The sequence below is a fragment of the Polyodon spathula genome, unplaced genomic scaffold, assembly GCF_017654505.1.
Source record: "Polyodon spathula isolate WHYD16114869_AA unplaced genomic scaffold, ASM1765450v1 scaffolds_1277, whole genome shotgun sequence".
Classification (NCBI taxonomy): Eukaryota; Metazoa; Chordata; class Actinopteri; order Acipenseriformes; family Polyodontidae; genus Polyodon; species Polyodon spathula.
The window spans coordinates 21,330-38,658 of NW_024472760.1; the positions used below are offsets into that span (position 1 = coordinate 21,330).

Consider the following 17,329-nt stretch of genomic DNA (forward strand, 5'->3'; position numbering starts at 1 on the left):
AGCATTGGATAAGAATGGAAAGCTAAAGCCCCGTCTGTCTCGCTGAAGTTCACTACACGCACTACCCATTGCCAACAGCAAAGGGAAGGTGAGAGTGTTGTCTTTTTATCCAATGTTGCATGTATAAACCCCTCTAAAAGAGTGTAACCGTGTGCAAGAATAGACTGAAAGTGTTCATTACTATTACAGTTAAGTTACACACAAAGAATCATGCGGTCTTCATTTTTTTTTTAAAAGGTAGTTTTACTCTTCTCTCAGGCAAGGCAAGGCAAAGAATCAGCAGGATTTGAACCCACTCCTCCACGGGAGACAGAGACTAGCCCACTGCATCACCTGGCTCCAGGTAAGAATCTAGAATTGCATATAAAGCATTGAACTATGCCGGAGAGCCTCGAGATTGAATTGTGACTGACCTGACCGATCTTAGACAGGATCTGGCAGCTGATGAGAACTGGCACAAAACTGCGCTCTTGTCTACACCCAGCAGAGAGACGCGTTTACTACACTGAGCTGCTTCTCAGCTGAACCCCGTGAAAACAGCTGTAAGAAATCAACTTTCTACAGCCTTTCTGAATGGAATTGCGACCATCCAGACTGCTGTTATAAAAACAGCCCCAGCTTCAGACAAGCAAACGATCCAGTCTCCAAATATGTCTGACCATGAGAAGTAAGACATGCAAGTGCACACAAATAGCCTGTTTATAATGGGTTTCACTGTTTTATAATGCAGTGTCAGTTAAACATAAAGGCCACTGTCAGTACAAATAAAATTGCAAGGTACACAAAATAAACAAACACGCTTTTATTTTGGTATTTATTTAGTACCCCCCCCCCCCCCCCCCCCCCCTCCCCCAAAAAAATAAAAAGTCAGCAAACATCAATTCACAAGTTGGTCTTAAAATTTACACACACTCGCAAAGAACACATATTTATAAAAACTAAACTAGAATGATGTGGCATTTTAAACTGAGCTCATACACTTCAGAGGCCCCAGAGGTGTATTTATTTATTTATTTGTTTATATTTTGCAACAGTAACGTCAATGTTAAAAAAAATAAAATAAAAGTATACATATTTTAAAAAATAATAATAAATCAAGGCACAGTTTATTTACTAATTCTTCTCAACCACAGTGAAAACTCTTCAGCTACAGTAGGTTTGAGTTCGAGTACCTTTATTGCTCTGCTATAATTCTATGGGTTACCAAGGCAACCCTGGTGTTCGTCAGCCAATGGCAGCTGTTCAATCAGGGGCAGGGTCCAATACTTTCCATTCCTTTGGCTTTGGCTGCAAACAGAGCGACACCAGCGCGGCACGCGTGTTCTCCGGCACACTGTGCCTAGTGGAAACACAGAACTGTGATCAGCACTGCCTGCTGTATCTGATGAATTTGGACTGTAACAGACAGTAAGAGTTGCAGCCTCTCCGTGTATGACAGTAGAACTCAAGACTCAATAATAAAACGAGTCAAAACTCAAAAACAGAAACGAGACACAAAACAAAATAAAGCTAGCTACCTCCTATTTGCAGTATGCTTTCTACATTGCAACCCAGCAACCACTGAGCTACTCCAATCCACTACCTTCCCCGCTGCAGCCCAGTGCTCTCACCACTGAGCTACTCCAACCCCCTACCTTCCACGCTGCAGCTCGGCTCTCTAAGCCACCCCTAAATCCTGCCTGGGTTCAAACCGAAAACGACAGGCAATTCAGTGCTAATGCTACTTAAGTTTTCTTTGGATAATTAGGGTTCTGCAACGTGATGCTAACCCTTACAGGGCCTCTGTCTCTTCATCAGCCCCAACCATCACCTACTCTATTTGTGTACTATAAATATATACAAACCACACAGGCGGGCCACAGTAGCAGGCTTTGCTAAAGGGAAGAGCAGAGACTCACACAAAGCTTCATTCTGGGGGATTCTAACAATGCAAAGTGCCCTTTTTCTCACAAGGGCTCTATAATATATACAGTGTTTGAACCAGAGCTCTAGTACTGGCAATCCTATCACAGTAATAAGCCTTGACTTCTTTAACCATGGTTATTCACACAGTATTACAAGTTTCAGAAGGGAGTAAAACTAGGGATGAATTTACTAAGAGTGAAATAACAGAACCTTCATTAGAAACGGGTTCAGAAACAGCCGAGCCACAACTTCCTTTCTCAAGAGCAGAGGCAGCCCTCCCCCGACAATCTCCCCGTTACACAAACGTGTTCCTGAAGTATGGAACCACTTCCTGAGAAAAGCTCGCAGGGTCTGCAGCTATTTATAGCTGGTTACTGATGAAATGGGTTCGATCTACTGTCGTCTCCGTGTGTATTTTTGGATAAACGTTTCACTGGATCGAAACCGGGCTGTGTGTGTGTGTTCGAGCTGCTGTAACAGTCTGCCAAAACCCGACAGCCTTGGGTCCAATCAAAATGACAGCGGCGCTGTAGCCATGATACAGTCGAGAACAGTTCTAGAGCTGCTCTATCTGGGTATTGTGCAAAGAACACCACAGTGTTTGGTACAGTAATAGATTTCAGTAGTCCACAAACCTGACTTGCCCATTGCTATAGAGGCGCTATCAGTTTTGATTGAATCCAAGCTCTATGCAGTCCTTGTGGTTCTGCTTTCCCAGAGGCACTGGGTGTGTTTCTCCCTCTCCAGGGGATTCAAATTCTCCTGTCTGTCTTCAAGAGGCAGGCAAGCAGACCAGACTATGAGAAACAATTCGAGCAGGCAAACACTTCAGCTGCTGCTGCCTTCTTCAGAGTACAAGGCCGGCTGTACCGAGTGTGGGGAGAGTAGCAAAAGCAGTTCACACAGGAGACATGAGAGAGAGAGAGAGAGAGAGAGGGAGGGGAGGGGGCTTAGCAGGATTTATGGAATAATAGGGAACAGTGTGAGGAGCGGAGGGGTCTGTAAGGTTGAGGGACGGGCCGTTCTGCTTTTTGAATCTTCTTTCTTTCTCTCGCTCCCTCAGTTCCGTAGGTCGATGTACTTCTCGCACTACTCCAAACAACAACAAAAAAAAAGTAAGCTTCCTACTTTTCTCATTACGAGAAAAGGCAATTTTATGCTTCAGTCTGTTTTCACTGAGCTGAGTTTCCATAGTTACCTGGTCGCTAGGGGGCTTCTTGTCACCGTTGACACCCTGTAGTAGCCCCGCCTCCTCGGTCTTGTCTGTCTTCATCTCCACAACGATGTCGTCTTTCCCAGAGTCTGCTCGAGAGCTGAGTGGAAAACAAACACGAAGCACACGCTGCGGTTACAACTCCCTGTAGAATTCTACCACTTTCCGCACGGTTCCACTGTGCATTGAAAATCGTTCAGCCTGGTCTGCTATGTTTTTTAATTTGCTTTACCATAGCCTGCTGGTCTTTACAATGCTTTGCCATGCTCTCACTGAGCTTTATTACCATGGGAAGGTATGTTAAATGTGTGTAATTGTAAGAAGAGATATTGTAATGTAATGAAACAGCATTGGAACTGTAGCTGCAGGAGGTGGAGGAGGAGTCTGGGGACTCACATTTCCTGCTTGCCGGAGCGCCCGCAAGGGATCTTGCCCGTCTTGTAGAGGAAGTAGAGGACGCTGCCCAGGATGGCGAGCAGCAGGATGCCCACAATGATACCCACGATGATCACGCCGCTGCCCTCTGGAGAGAAAGAGACGGGCAGGAGTCAGGCACGGGCGGCGCGCACTGGGCAATGTGGCACACGAAGCATAAGAGAAACACAGACAACGGCGTGCGCTGAAAGCAAGGGTGGGCAATGCAAACGCCTTCAGTCTAGACAGCGGGGCTGTATTCCGTGCCATTGAAACAGCAGGCTGTTCACGTGGGAACTCGGGATCAAACACGCTGCTTTTCTCAAAGTGCTCTTCTCCTAAACGAAGGTGGTATTCAGATCAATTGAACAGACCCCGTTCTATTCTTAAATGAAAATACATGCCTGCTGTAGCATTCTTTTCAAAGCTGCCCTTTTCAGCCCTATTTATGGAGCATGGAAGGTAGTGCAGGACAGGTGTAGAGAATGCCTGTAAAGCCCTGTTATCAGAGCTGGCTAGCGAGTGACAGCTAACACTGCTATTGCCTGCTTCTCCTTTACCATCTGTCTGGCTGCAGGAGCCTCTCCTTCTGCAAGCTGTCAGCAGATTCCCAGCAGCCACACTCCCCTGCCTGCCTGCATTCATTAGGGCATGATTCTCTTCCTGCTGAAACCGCTAACAAACAGGCACTGTACTCATAAATCAAGACCCTTGTCCAGAACATCTCTCTCTCTCTCTCTCTCTCTCTCTCAAAAAAATACTTTAGACAGGACAGGCCCCTAAACTAAATCTCAGCTAGATTGTTTGTTTGTTTATTTCTTTGTTTGGAGAATTAGCAGTTCAAAAGGTGCTGAGCACTCGGCCTTCCACTTTCCACTTATCATCGGGTTTCCTAGAAACACTGAAAAAAGCTCAGTGTTCGTCAGTGTCTGTAACCTGCTGTGCCAGTGCTGGACCAGCGAGAGAGCAACAAGAGTACGGCATGCCAGCCGAGGCCAATAAAAGCAAAGGGGGAGAGTGGAGGTCTCTGCTGAAGGATCTGATGCTGCGCTCACATGCTGCACTTGTTATACAGAACGAGGACTGCCAGTTACAGACCCAGTGCTCAGTGCTTTTCAGTGCCTTTCCCATGCGTGCGCCATGCTTCTGCTTCTGAGATGTGTCATGCTTGCCTAGGCTATGCTTTCAGTGGAGCTGGGGGGTAGGGGGTTAGGGTTAGGTAAGGGCACCCACCTTTCTTCACTGGTTGAACTAGACGAGAAGGACAAACCACAAGAGCACAGAGTTATCCCACCGCTCATTTCATCAACACTGACAATCTCACACACAGGTACTTGAAGTTTAGTGCGTGCAAATAAATAAATACATAATTCCACACGCCTCAATCTTCATGAATGAATAAATAAATAAACAGATTGATCCATTAGTAAATTCACTGCTGCATTCATGAATATGCAGATCAGTGCATCAAACAGCTTGCAGAATAAAGTTTTGCATGAGCTTCCATTAATCTGAGAGGGCTGTCCGTACAGCTCAGAAGACAGAGCCCTGCTACAGTAATTACTGTGTTAGTAATAACAGGAGCTTACCTGTGGAGGAGGGGGATGGCGGTGGCGGTGTCACAGAAACTGCAAAACAGAAAATAATATTCATTAATGACCGCCTGTAACCCACGACATCCCACTATCAGCGGGGCCCTTGTGTGCGGAACTCACTCAGCGCGATGCCGAAGAGGCCCTCATCGCTGCCCAGAGAGTTGGAGGCATTGCAGGTGATCTTGAGGTCAGGGGTCACAATGACTGACATCACGCTCACCGCGGTGTTCTTGTCTACATGGTGCGCCACCTCTTGGTAGTCCTGGAAAGTACAAGCGACACGGTCCCATTACACTGCTGGGAGTTTCTTTGGGTACTGCTACATATTCATTAGAAAGCACAGAGCAGGCGTTTACCAAAAGAGAATGTTTCTAAGCACTCTTTGGGAAATGCTCTTTAAAATAAAAAAAACAGCAACAATAATCAAATGAGTTTGGCAGGGCCGCCAGTATTTACATTCTCATCTCTCTGGGGAAGGACTGTGCTCTCTGCCCTGATTCCCACACAGACCACAAACTGCAGTGAAGTAAACTTCCTTTATAAAACGTGTAATAGTAAAGCTCAACTCCCCATGCTTATACTACATATGCAATGTGCTGTGTGCTGCACTGTACAAGTATCTACTGAAAACTGAGTCCCTGAGCCACAGTTTGGTGGGCATTAACACATGCGTCATGTGATGCTGTATTAGCCAATAGGATTGCAAGTTTCAGTCCAAGGGTTGAGTAATCTGGGGTTGAACGGTGTGTGGTACATACCTTAGTGCCGGAGACCTTCCAGGAGATGCTTGGCTCTGGGAATCCGGTCGCCTTGCAGGTCAGGTTGACTTTACTACCGTCTCGCACTTCCAGCTGAACTGGCTTGAGCACAACAGGAATCCCTACAGCAACAAGCACAGCCTTCACTTTCAATCTCTTCAACCCTCTCCACGCCTCTGCTCTACCCCCTAGACACACTGCCTCCCTCCCAGTCCCTCTGCTCTACCCCCTAGACCACTCTGCCTCCCTCCCAGTCCCTCTGCTCTAGCCTCTAGACCACACTGCCTCCCTCCCAGTCCCTCTGCTCTAGCCACTAGACCACACTGCCTCCCTCCCAGTCCCTCTGCTCTAGCCACTAGACCACACTGCCTCCCTCCCAGTCCCTCTGCTCTACCCCCTAGACCACACTGCCTCCCTCCCAGTCCCTCTGCTCTACCCCCTAGACCACACTCCCTCCCTCCCAGTCCCTCTGCTCTAGCCACTAGACCACACTGCCTCCCTCCCAGTGCCTCCACACAGATTCTAATTTCAGCCTGGAGCCGGATGTTGGGTAGGAGAATGGTGACTCACCGAGGACCCTGACTCTGACGGAGCTGCTCCTGTGCAGCCCGGGCACCGCTGGCACAGTAACCGTACAGATATAATCTCCGGCGGAGTCGAAACTGGCATTGGCCAGCGTGAGGGTGCTGCCCTGGCCCATCTCCTGACCATCCTGGGGTACCAGAGACAGAGGCAAGGAGAGAGTGCGGGTGAGTGGAGTGGAGGGGAGGGGAGGGGAGGGCTTTGTGTACAGTACTGCTGATCATTATAACAGTGAGGGTGAAAACTACAAGCCATTTTGGCTTCCGTGAAAGCAAAGGAAACACAATGTTAAACATTTAAGATTAAGAACAGCCCGCCCCAATTTTACTGAATTAAAAAGAAATCTTACATGCATTTCCAAATAAGGTTTGTTTTCTGAATTCTTTCCAGATTGTGAAAACGCAGTGTTTCTAATTACCAAACTAAACCCTAGGAGCTGCTGTTCTTTTGCTTCTCTTGGTACTTTGTGGTTAGCGTGCTTTACCTTCATCCAGACTACCCTGGTCTCCTGGGAGCTGAGGGCATTGCACGACACTGCCAGCGTCTCACCCAACAGGAGCTCAGCTGAACCTGAGGGGGTGAGAACGATGGGGTCCAGGTCTAGAGGGAGGGACAGACAGTCAGAGTTACTGCTCTGCTCTGTAACACATCATTAAACTTCATAAATACGCTTGAAACGGGGTACACAGTGTTGCGTTTGGAAGTCTGGAGCGCTGCTGAAGAAATTTCAATTTCCCTGCATAGAAAACCAGTTACACAAACGCAAAGGCAACTTCATCTGATCCAGTTCAGAAGCTAAAACTACAAGCTGCTGAAAGGGTTTCTGATGGAATGCTCGGGTGCCCGTTTTTTTTTTTTTTTTTTTTTTTTTTTTTTTTAACTGTGAAGCGTTTCTCTTGTGTGATTCTGTGCCCTTCACCGCCCGGCAATTCTCACTCACAGTTTACGAGGACCTTGAGCTCCGAGCTCTGCTCTTCGAAGGTCTCTATGTCCAGGGACTTGCAGCGATACACCCCGCTGTCAGCCCGCGTCACCCCCCTCAAGATCAGGACGTCCGTGTCCACGGACAGGTCCTCCTCCTCCTCGCTGCTGGGCTGTGTGGACAAGAGATCATTACTACGGAACTGGGCTTGTCTAAGCCTTGCCTAGCCTTACCATGCCATAGGTGTGCATTCTAACACTGCTGCAGTATGTGTTTACCATGGTCATGTCAAAATACACTATTCACCCTTTCAGCCCTTACCTGGGGACATGTGGGAGACGCAAATGCATGATGACCTCATATGAGGATGCAATATTTTCCCCATGTTATTATTATTATTATTTATTATTATTAACAATTGGTTATTTAGCAGGCGCTTTTATCCAGAGCGACTTAGAGGGGGTGAACTATGCTTCATCTACAACTGCTGATGCAGAGTCACTTACAACAGGCCCTCAGTTTTACTTCTCATCTGAAGGACGAGGCGTATAAAGCAATGGGAAAAAAATTTAAACATTTTTCAATGAAAAATAAGTTTATTACATGCCATGCATGAAAGGGTTAAAAAGGCCATTCTGTAACAGTGAGGTTTAAAAAAGGGGGGCGTCCCTCACCGAGAGCTTGTGGAAGGTGTAAGGGGGAGGGGGGTTCCCGTCTCCGATGCAGCGGAGCTCCACCTCATCCCCCTCCTTCACCAAACCTTTTGGGGAGTCCCTGATCAGCAGCACCTGCTTCGTGGGGTCTGCAGGTAAACAGAGAGAGACACACACACACGCAGTTAGCGCACTTGTCTGGGGATTTCACATTGTTCACTTGCTAATGGTAGTGAACGAGGGAAGCCTCACAGTGCACAGTCACGTTGATGGCTCTGGACTCCATCATCTTCTCTGCTCCTGGCATCCTGTAGCTGACCTCACAGTAGAATGTGGAGTTCACGTCCTCCTTCGACACCCTGTAGAGCAGAGAGCTGCTGACTGTGTACAGACCGCTCGCCTCTTTCGTCACCTGAGACATGACCACCGTCTCTGAGAAACAAGCACAAAACACAATAAGCATGTGCAGCACATACAGCACACTGAAGGACTGAGTACAACAGCAAGCATGCCCTTCAGAACGGACGTGCTTCACAGCACACAGGACTACAGTTACAACTCGCTGACGAGGAATCAACCAATCACTGTTTAGCACTTGTCAATTATCCAGTTCATCTCATCCCGTGCAAAGGACACACGACAGAGTTCTAAAATGCTAAGGCAATAAAATTATTTTACGTTATTTTTGTAATCGTATTTCAAATGAGTGCATTTATGCTTCATCATTATTAGTTAATCTGTCGTGTCTAGGTTGTCTCGTATTATGCTGCACAAGACGAGATCTCACTTACACCCTGACCCTATACACGACTGATTCACTTTTAGGGGATGCAAGCTGCTGTCTCTTGCCTCAGGACCTTGTCGACTATAAGAAGTTATCGGCTACACTCACTTTCTTCCTCAGTCTGCAGCGGGGAACGGTTTTTGTACCAGGTGATTTTGGGCTCTGGGTACCCATTTCTGGAAACGCAGGATGCAACCTACAACACAGACCCAGAGTAAGAGAACAGGCAGCGAGGACTTGCATATAGATCGCTTCCTTATATTCGTTAGGTCTACGTTGCAGGACATGAGTACAAAACATTTGTTAAAACTCAAGTTCATTTGTAATGATCCTGTTCAGAGGGTCCATCAGACTTGACAAAAAAAAAAAAAAAAAAAGGAATTGAGGTTCCGAACGAGAAACGCACTCTACAGCTGGATGAGAATGTTCAAAATCCTTACTGATCAAATGTATACAAAACTGTACCATTTAAGGGAGAGGGAGAGGAACGGAGAGATCCATACCTTTTGTATTTCTTCACTGGAGACTGAGAGCCCGGAACGTGTGCCATCAATTGCAGGGAATTCTGGGGCATCTGGGGAAAAAAATAAATAAATAAAATATTCCATTGCATCATCACTAATGTGTGACATCATCGAGTAAGGTTGATAGTGTGACATCATCAGTGCACGTTTTTTAAGAAACCCCACAGACGGCTATATTTTAGTAACTGTAGCCTAGTCTCAATGGATGTGCACACTAATAGATAATACATCACTCGTTTGTGAAGCAGTGGTCAATGCAAAATAGCCACACCTAGCTGCCTTTGCCTCTTTGAGTGGAGGAAGGTGGGGCATTCAAAAAAGCTTTCCTTTCTTAAACAAGGGTGACAAAAGTAAATGGCCAGCTGTAGAAGAACCCGAGTGATTGAGTAAGTGAATAACAGAAAGCCTGTGTAAAGCAGCCCTGCTGTGTGTCGTGCATGACCACCCTCTTCTCGTACCGTAGACTCTGAGCTCTGTGCGGTTCTCTCCGTTCCCGGCTGACATGCCCCCGACCTGGCAGATGAAAGCTCTCTCGTCGCTCAGCCCCACGTTGCTGATGGCCAGGGTGTAGTCTTCCTGCACGCTGATGCGGTCAGTGTACTCTGTCCCGTTGTCCGCCACGCTGTCAGTGCCATCCGTGTAATAGATCCTCTCCCTGCGGTCCAGCCCCATCTGTATAACAACACAGAGGTCAGCAGCATCGCCAGGGTGACCGGTGCTCAGGCTAGCCGAGGTCTGGACGCTAGCCGAGGTCTGGACGCTAACCGCAGTCTGGACGCTAACCGCGGTCTGGACTCAGCTGTGCATCTTGTCATTTAGCGTGATTAGAGAAAGGAAAACCTTTGAAAGTAACCCGACCAGAAACAGCATATTCTATTTGTTGTTTCGTATTAGTTTTAGGTTGCTTGCTGTGGAAATGAAAGATTCAGAGGAGAAATACAAGCCTGTCCCAGTCCCTGCGATGTCGGAAAGGCTCCGGTACTCACAATGAACCACTGCACCAGCACGGTCTTGGTCTCTTCAGAGAAGTGGGGGGTGCACTGGATAGTCGCCGTGTCTCCGAGCTGAACCTCGACCACATCCTTCATAGACACTGTCACCTCCGCCGACACCCCTGCACAGGCACACAGGACAGGCTATTGAAGCAGGCATGTTAACACTGTAAACGGGAAGCCTCTTCAACTGAAGAATGATCGTGCAAATTCACAGGGGCAAGCTTTTATAAGGGTAGCGCACATTGCAAGCCAGATACAACAGAGTAGTTAGAAATGGGAACTAGGGGTGTAACGATACTAATGTCACGATATGATCAGTGTCACGATATGCAGGTCGCCATATGATATGTATCACAATGAATCACTACACCTCTAAAAAAAAAAAAAAAAAAACATGAGAATTTTGGGGGGAAATTTTCATCAGAACACAATTAGAAGAGAATAAATCTCGAAGCACTCCTCCCCCTGCTTGCTTTGCCAGCCTTTTGAACTGTCTTTGCTTATTTTTTAATGCACTCGGAGAGGAGACAGGTCTGAAAGCCATGCTTCTCCACTTGCTTACAGCTTCCCTCGTCTTCCAGCTCCTCCTACACAGTGTACTCTGGGTGCCTGCACACAATCACAAGACACACACCCACTGGATCCGACCACAGCCACTGGTTTCGAACACAGCCCCCCCTGAAACTGCAAGAGAACCATCTCTGCTTCCTACTGGCTAACTAGTCATCAAGTCAGTTGGCTACAGAGTACCCAAGTCAATCACCCACCCTCTACTGTCTGTATACACTTTCTCCCCAGAGCAGATCCCTAAACCTCTTTATAGATACTAAAGTAAAAATGCAGCCGAAAAGGACCCAGGCTGTTATGTAAAGAATTCTGTGAGTCCACTGTCAGACACAGAGCACTGCACCATGTTCCAGTGCGTCACCACATGCACTGAAGAAAGGGCTTATTTAGCAGAGTATAATTCCCCAGTGTTTTCCCTGGGATTGAGAATCCCCCTTTTTGGGAGCGTGTTCCCTAAACGACACTAAATGAGAGAGAAGGTGCCTGAGGAAAACATGCTGACCGCATTCAGGAAGAGACTTGAATAGAGCTGGGGCTGGAACTGCACCGGGAAGCTTTTTAACAGCATCTATTTATTATTCAGAGTTCAATGCTTGTTGCCGTGACGTCGCAGTTGAATTCAGGGCTCACCGTGGCAACAGCTGATGTTAAAACCACAAGACACAAATCGATCACAGTGAGTAAAGGAGTGGAACTGAAAACACAACTGGGTGACTCGATTCAGTCAATTGGTGAGTAAAGGTATTTCGCACCCCATTAGGACTGTGCTAAGGCTTCCCAGAGGCAGTTAGTTCATCAGCACTAATCTTGGCATGCCTAATGTTACCTTAGGGAAGACTAATTGAGCTCTGTGAAACCACCCCATAATGTTTGTCTTCCCCCACTCATTGACTATTTTTGCGTTCGCCACCTAGGACCATTGTGTGCCCTTTACATAGGAACCCAAGCTTGTTTGTCTGACTCTTGTCCGCTCCCTCGCTCTCTCTCTCTCTCTCTCTCTCTCTCTCGGTCTCTCTCAGTATTTCCAGAGCTATCCCCTTTAACTGCGACGTGAAGGAAAGCATTGTAGAATTATTGTGAAAAATTGTCAAGAAACAATAACAGAGAAACCCTCAGTGTTAGTTTAAAATCTACAGCTGGCAAGCAGCGCGGCGGAAACAATCCAATCAGTAGTGAAGATAAAAGAATGAGCGGTCGGGAGAAAGTGTTGCAAACGCCAGAACCACGAAGCCAGAAAGAAGACAAACGCTTCTGACACCTGTTCGTTGCCCCTCCTGATTTACCTTCAAGGGAGTCAAGCGGATGGCTGCTAGTGTTGGCGCTGTGTGACAGTGAGGTTGCGTACTCCTCCCACAGTCTTTATTGGGCAGACAGAAGCTCAATGGACAAAATACAACCAGAATAAAGGAATCTATTGAGCAGCCGAGGCCCCTCGGCGCCAGAGTGACTTTTAAATAGACTTTCTCTCTCTCTCTAAGAAAGCGCTGCTGTTTAATTGAAAACATCTGGACTGGGTATAGATGGCAGGTGGAGAGCTGAAAGTATACGTCTTGTTAATAAAGGATCTCCACGTGGCTGGCATGGCTATTGGGAGAGGCACTGGCATAGAAAATAGCAATACAGCAAATGTAAATTCTGATAGTTCATATGGAACAAAGGGGCTTTTGTACAAACCAATCTCCCCCCCACCCCACACCGACGACTAGGCACTGTTACATACCAAATCCCTCTGTCATGCATTATAGCTTCAATATTTAATAGTTATCAAACTGAGCACTATTACAATCAATACCAGAACTGAGCAATATTCCAATCAATACCAGAACTGAGAGCTATCCCAATCAATACCAGAACTGAGCACTATTCCAATCAATACCAGATCCTCAAGCTCTGAGTATTGTACAGTATATCAATCAGGACAGCAGACCCCTCTCCAAACAAAAATAAATGCATTTAAAAGACTTCCTCTTCTTTTGAAACCTCGTTGCTGTGCAACATTTGACAAGCAGATCAAGAGAAGATCCCTTTCTTTAGGTGTGTTCATTCTTTCTTGTCAAAGCGAGTCCTTTGAGATCTCTATACTGTATACAGCAAGGGGTAAACAAGCCCACACACACACACACTCAAGAGCTTTAGCCATTCCCTTCCCAGCAAACACTCACACACTCACACACTCGCACACCCCCTGCTGGCCCTATTGAATCCTGTACCATTGTTCCCCAGTCTAGACCTCCCTCCTGAACTCCAATGGCCCTCTCCTCTCCTCTCTCTGTTTTATTCCTCTCTCCCCCTGGCTGTGCTCAGTGGAGTGTCTTTCTTCTGTCTGTCCCTCTTTGAAACTGTGCTATTGTCCCCTATACAGTACATCCCCTTCCCTCACCCCAGTCCAATCACACCCCTCTCATAAACCCTTCCAGCTTCTATTTTACATCCAGCTAGCTACCAGCTCTAGGGCTTCGAGTATTCCTGTTCACCCTGGCTTGTAGTGTGCCTCTGCATACCTGCCTGTGCTTTCCTGTGCTTGCCCGTGCTGCATCATTATGCTGCACTACACTTTGCTATAATGTCTCCCATGATAAACTAGTGCACAGTCGAGGATATTCTGTGAAACGGTTTGGTTTTGGTTTTAGTTTTGTTAGAAAGACAAGAAAGACAAACAAACATCAGAAAGTTCGATGCTTTCCCCAGACAAACGCGTCCAAGCAGCTCCAGAACCACGACCTTTTTGGTTATCTGATTATATCAGTCTCTGCAAACATCATGAGACTGCGCTTTAAAAGAGTCAACTTATTCATACTTTGCAGAAAAAAAAAATACTTGAAGTGCAGTGAAAAGCCAGGCCTTGTTAGTTCCACTGGACTTGCATGCAAACTGCAAAGCTAGTGCCTTCACCAGACAAACACACTCGCTAATAAACTTTTTTGGTATATTAACTGTTAACCACTAGATTCCTATATAAGCAAACATGTTTCAGCATTTGTTAATAGTTAATTTTTAAAAATCATTCATGTTTTGTAACATGTCTAATGGCCCATTTTGAGGATTTAGAAACATTTTGCAAGCGACTTCAGGTTGTGATTTCTAGGTTTATTTGAATAGCAAATACAAAGTTTACCATATGAACTAATCTCTGACAAAACATAAACACGTTAGTGTGTCAGAGCTGACTGCTAAGAGAAAAACAATGCCCCTTAAAATGAAACGCAGGCAGAGGCTACAACTACTGTACGTTCAGGAATGTAGGAGGTATTCAAGAATGCACTAAACTGATGATTTAAATATCTACCATAAAATTGAGCAGGAAAAACTATCGCAGGAATGCTGAATGCAATTCCAGTCTAGATTATCTACCCAGCATTCTCCAATATTAATACACGATTTCATTGCAATTGGAGGGACCGATAGTTTGGGAGTAATGCGCTGTAATCCGTCCCTAATGCGCTGTACTGCCAAATCCTGTGCAAATCTAAATGCTCTGCTGGAGTTAGTACAAGGAGCAGCATTCCATTACCATTCTATACACCTGCAACTCTAAACAGAACAGCACGGCTACACTGCAGTGCTGCACCTCCTCAGCCACTAAGAAACACACGGTTGTTGATCCAGTGTGCAATGTGTGCCGTTGCTGTGCAGGTAACCTCGCCTCAGCCCTGTCTGCTGCTGACACGGTCCCGTCTCCACACAGCTGCTGCTGGAATGCCTAGCAGGTGCTTGGACAGGCACTCGCATTGTGTCTGACTGGTAACAAACTCCCTCTGTCTGCCCCATGTGTTTTGAATTATCTCCCCCAGCTCTCTGGGTCTAATTTCAGAATCTCTCATGGTTCTTGAATGATGGTGATTTATAGTTAGTTGGAATGCATGGCTCCCCGATCGTTTATCAGAGTAAGCAGTTGTTAGTGTTTTATATGACTCTTATTCTCGTGATTGCAATCTTTCTGATTGGTCCGGTCCAGACTCGGTCTGTATGGTTACAGGTATGACCCTGTGATCCCGTGACCTCTGGACTCCAAGCTGATGGATCTGAAAGGGCACAAATCGCCCAGGGTCTGCATACAGGGTGTGGGAGATTGGGGTGCAAGGAAGGTTCTTTGCTCTTTACTTTTTTTTTTTGTACGAAGGCTGTAAAGATTCAATTGTCCACCCTCAGCCTAGGTAACAAAGAGACCATTCTGTGCGTCTGTGTGTGATGAAGGCTCCTCTGCGTTGAGAACACATTTCCCTGGGACGCGGAGAACGCTGCCTTCAAACCACTGGTACTGTGGCACCACAGGCCTCTCAAAGAACCACACTGTTCCCCAAAATCAAGATGCCCTTTGAAGCACTGGGCCAACCCTAAAGAAAACAGACAGCGGCACGACCGGAGGTTTTTTTAAAAGAATTGTGCATTTGGTGATATTTCGGTACAGCACACAGTGCGTATTATTCTTTGTCCTTTGAACAAGCACACTCCTATATGAAACCAATCTGTCCTCAAGCTACTGTACATGAGTTTCTTCACACAAAGCCTTGTCAATGAGTCACAACCTGCCTGCCTGACACGGACTCGCCTCTTCTGTGTACACACTGCTGATGTCAGCCCTTGGTCTACGTTTGTTAATTTATTTTGGAAATGTAAAAGTGCCCAATTATTTTATTGCTGATTTTCTCCCTCATTTAGAATATCCTATATTTTTTTTTCCCTTCACCACAGTAATTCCCCACACAGCTCAGGAGAAATGAAGATTCAGTGAGCATCCCGCGAGCCAGCTTCCTCTTCTACCCCCAGGAACTCGAGAGCGCACGGTAGTGAGCTGCCGGCCTCTGGATGACAAAGGCCTGCCCTGCCGGAGTCTGCCTGGGCTCACTAGGTGCCTTGCCGGTAGGGTCCGCTGTAGCACAGTGAAGGGAAGCAGTCCCTGCCAGTTTTGCTCCTGTGGGAGCTCCAGATCCAATGTGACCCTCCCTCCAGAATTTACCTTTTGAATGTTTTGTTTTCCTTCCACTTCTAAAGCTAGATGTACAGTAGGAACAACAACAACTCCTTAAAGGGGAAGCAATTTTAGCCAAATATCTCTTAATTGCTCATACTACTGGGCCAGCTTAGTAGCCACTTAGTCATCAACAGCCTTGTCCTGCACTCACCAGAAAAGCACTTCTGTTTCTCCATACTGTAGTGACTGTGTATAGAAGACAGCACCACCAACAATAACAACGTTAACTTTGCCATAAAAGGGAAAGGTCACGTGGAATACACTGTAGATATCAGATCTTTGCCTGCGTAACTACTGCCCTATTAATAGCATCTCTGCCTAGCATCAGCTCCCATGACAAAGCTGCCTGCTGGCACACAAGCTTGCCTTGTTGGAGCGAGCCGGACTCCCATCACCGCACCTCACAGAAAGGGGGGGGCACGAGGTATGTGATTAAAAAACACTGAGAGACAGAACAACTAATCAAGGGTCCCTTTATGCTCCTCAAAGACACCGTCCTAGTTCGGTAACTGCTAGCTACTGCTTCTCTCTTCGGGAGTGCAGCGTAGCACGCGTTCCTGTGTGTTTAGTTAATCAATATCTTCGCTCCTTTGGTATGGCTCTTTCACTGTAGTGTCAGACCCTTTGTGTCTTTGGTTAGTTCCGGATTGCATAATGTATAGAGAACTACTTTTAATGCGCACATTCTAGAATTCTATTAAGAGCGCTCCCTCTTCTCTCACTGCAGTGAATTAGTCAAGGACCGTTATACAGGAACACAGAGCTTTGCTGTCAACATGCCTGCCTAACTGCAGCATGAAGCAGCTGGGCAGCGCAGCAGAAGCACGATCAATACACACTGCAGCTAGCAACCGAGAACCTCTTTATTTGGCTTTGACTAACAACTCGTCAACCGATGAAAATAATTGAAACAACTTTGTGACCCGGTTAAAAACAACCTCAAAACAATCTGGATTCCCACGATTTTGTTTCTGGAATCTGATGCTGAGCGCAATCGGGACGGGAGAAAAAAACTACTTTTTAAAAGAAGAAAACCTTTTTTTTTTTTTTTTCCCTGTAGCTCAGTGCTTCCTGTGGACAAGTGTGATTTAAACAGTGTAAACCGCTCGCCAAAGGGGCTTTTTTTAGCAAGCGGGACACAGCGTTGACAATAATGAACCATTGAAAAGAACCAATAACTGAGAGAATTACAGCAGGGCTCCCCCCCCCCCCCCCCCCCCCCCCCCCGGACACACAAACCGGACAAAGCAACCCAAACACAGCGACACAGGTTCCACTGCGTCTCCGTGGCAACGCGGAGCAGACCCCAGGCGACCCTGCATGCTGCTGAAACTCGCTGTCCTTTCTCTGGATGCAAGAGCAAGCAGAAGAGGGTCTAGGGCCGAGAGGGAGGAAGGGGGCTAAGTGTGGAGCCGGTGTTATTAGGCAGACAAGGCTAGTTCTGT

The 17,329-nt window shown here is 46.7% G+C and overlaps 1 protein-coding gene across 3 annotated transcripts in view; it reads right to left on the bottom strand.

The window, feature by feature from the left end:
• Positions 1-1,074: 1,074 nt before the first annotated feature.
• Positions 1,075-17,329, bottom strand: part of mcama (melanoma cell adhesion molecule a) — a 29,491-nt gene continuing 13,236 nt past the window's right edge. Inside the window, exons 2-17 of one of the 3 annotated variants that reach the window (XM_041242384.1) lie at positions 10,337-10,464; positions 9,809-10,022; positions 9,330-9,400; positions 8,935-9,022; positions 8,295-8,474; positions 8,064-8,191; positions 7,408-7,561; positions 6,952-7,067; positions 6,456-6,597; positions 5,886-6,007; positions 5,248-5,389; positions 5,122-5,160; positions 4,766-4,783; positions 3,515-3,641; positions 3,104-3,218; positions 1,075-2,997 (exon numbers count right to left, since the gene is read on the bottom strand). In XM_041242384.1, the coding sequence (XP_041098318.1) occupies positions 2,995-2,997; positions 3,104-3,218; positions 3,515-3,641; positions 4,766-4,783; positions 5,122-5,160; positions 5,248-5,389; positions 5,886-6,007; positions 6,456-6,597; positions 6,952-7,067; positions 7,408-7,561; positions 8,064-8,191; positions 8,295-8,474; positions 8,935-9,022; positions 9,330-9,400; positions 9,809-10,022; positions 10,337-10,464 (1,787 nt within the window). In that variant the 3' untranslated portion in view covers positions 1,075-2,994. The remainder of the gene's footprint in view (positions 2,998-3,103; positions 3,219-3,514; positions 3,642-4,765; positions 4,784-5,121; positions 5,161-5,247; positions 5,390-5,885; positions 6,008-6,455; positions 6,598-6,951; positions 7,068-7,407; positions 7,562-8,063; positions 8,192-8,294; positions 8,475-8,934; positions 9,023-9,329; positions 9,401-9,808; positions 10,023-10,336; positions 10,465-17,329) is intronic. The other 2 variants (XM_041242382.1, XM_041242383.1) reach the window with 2 other exon arrangements.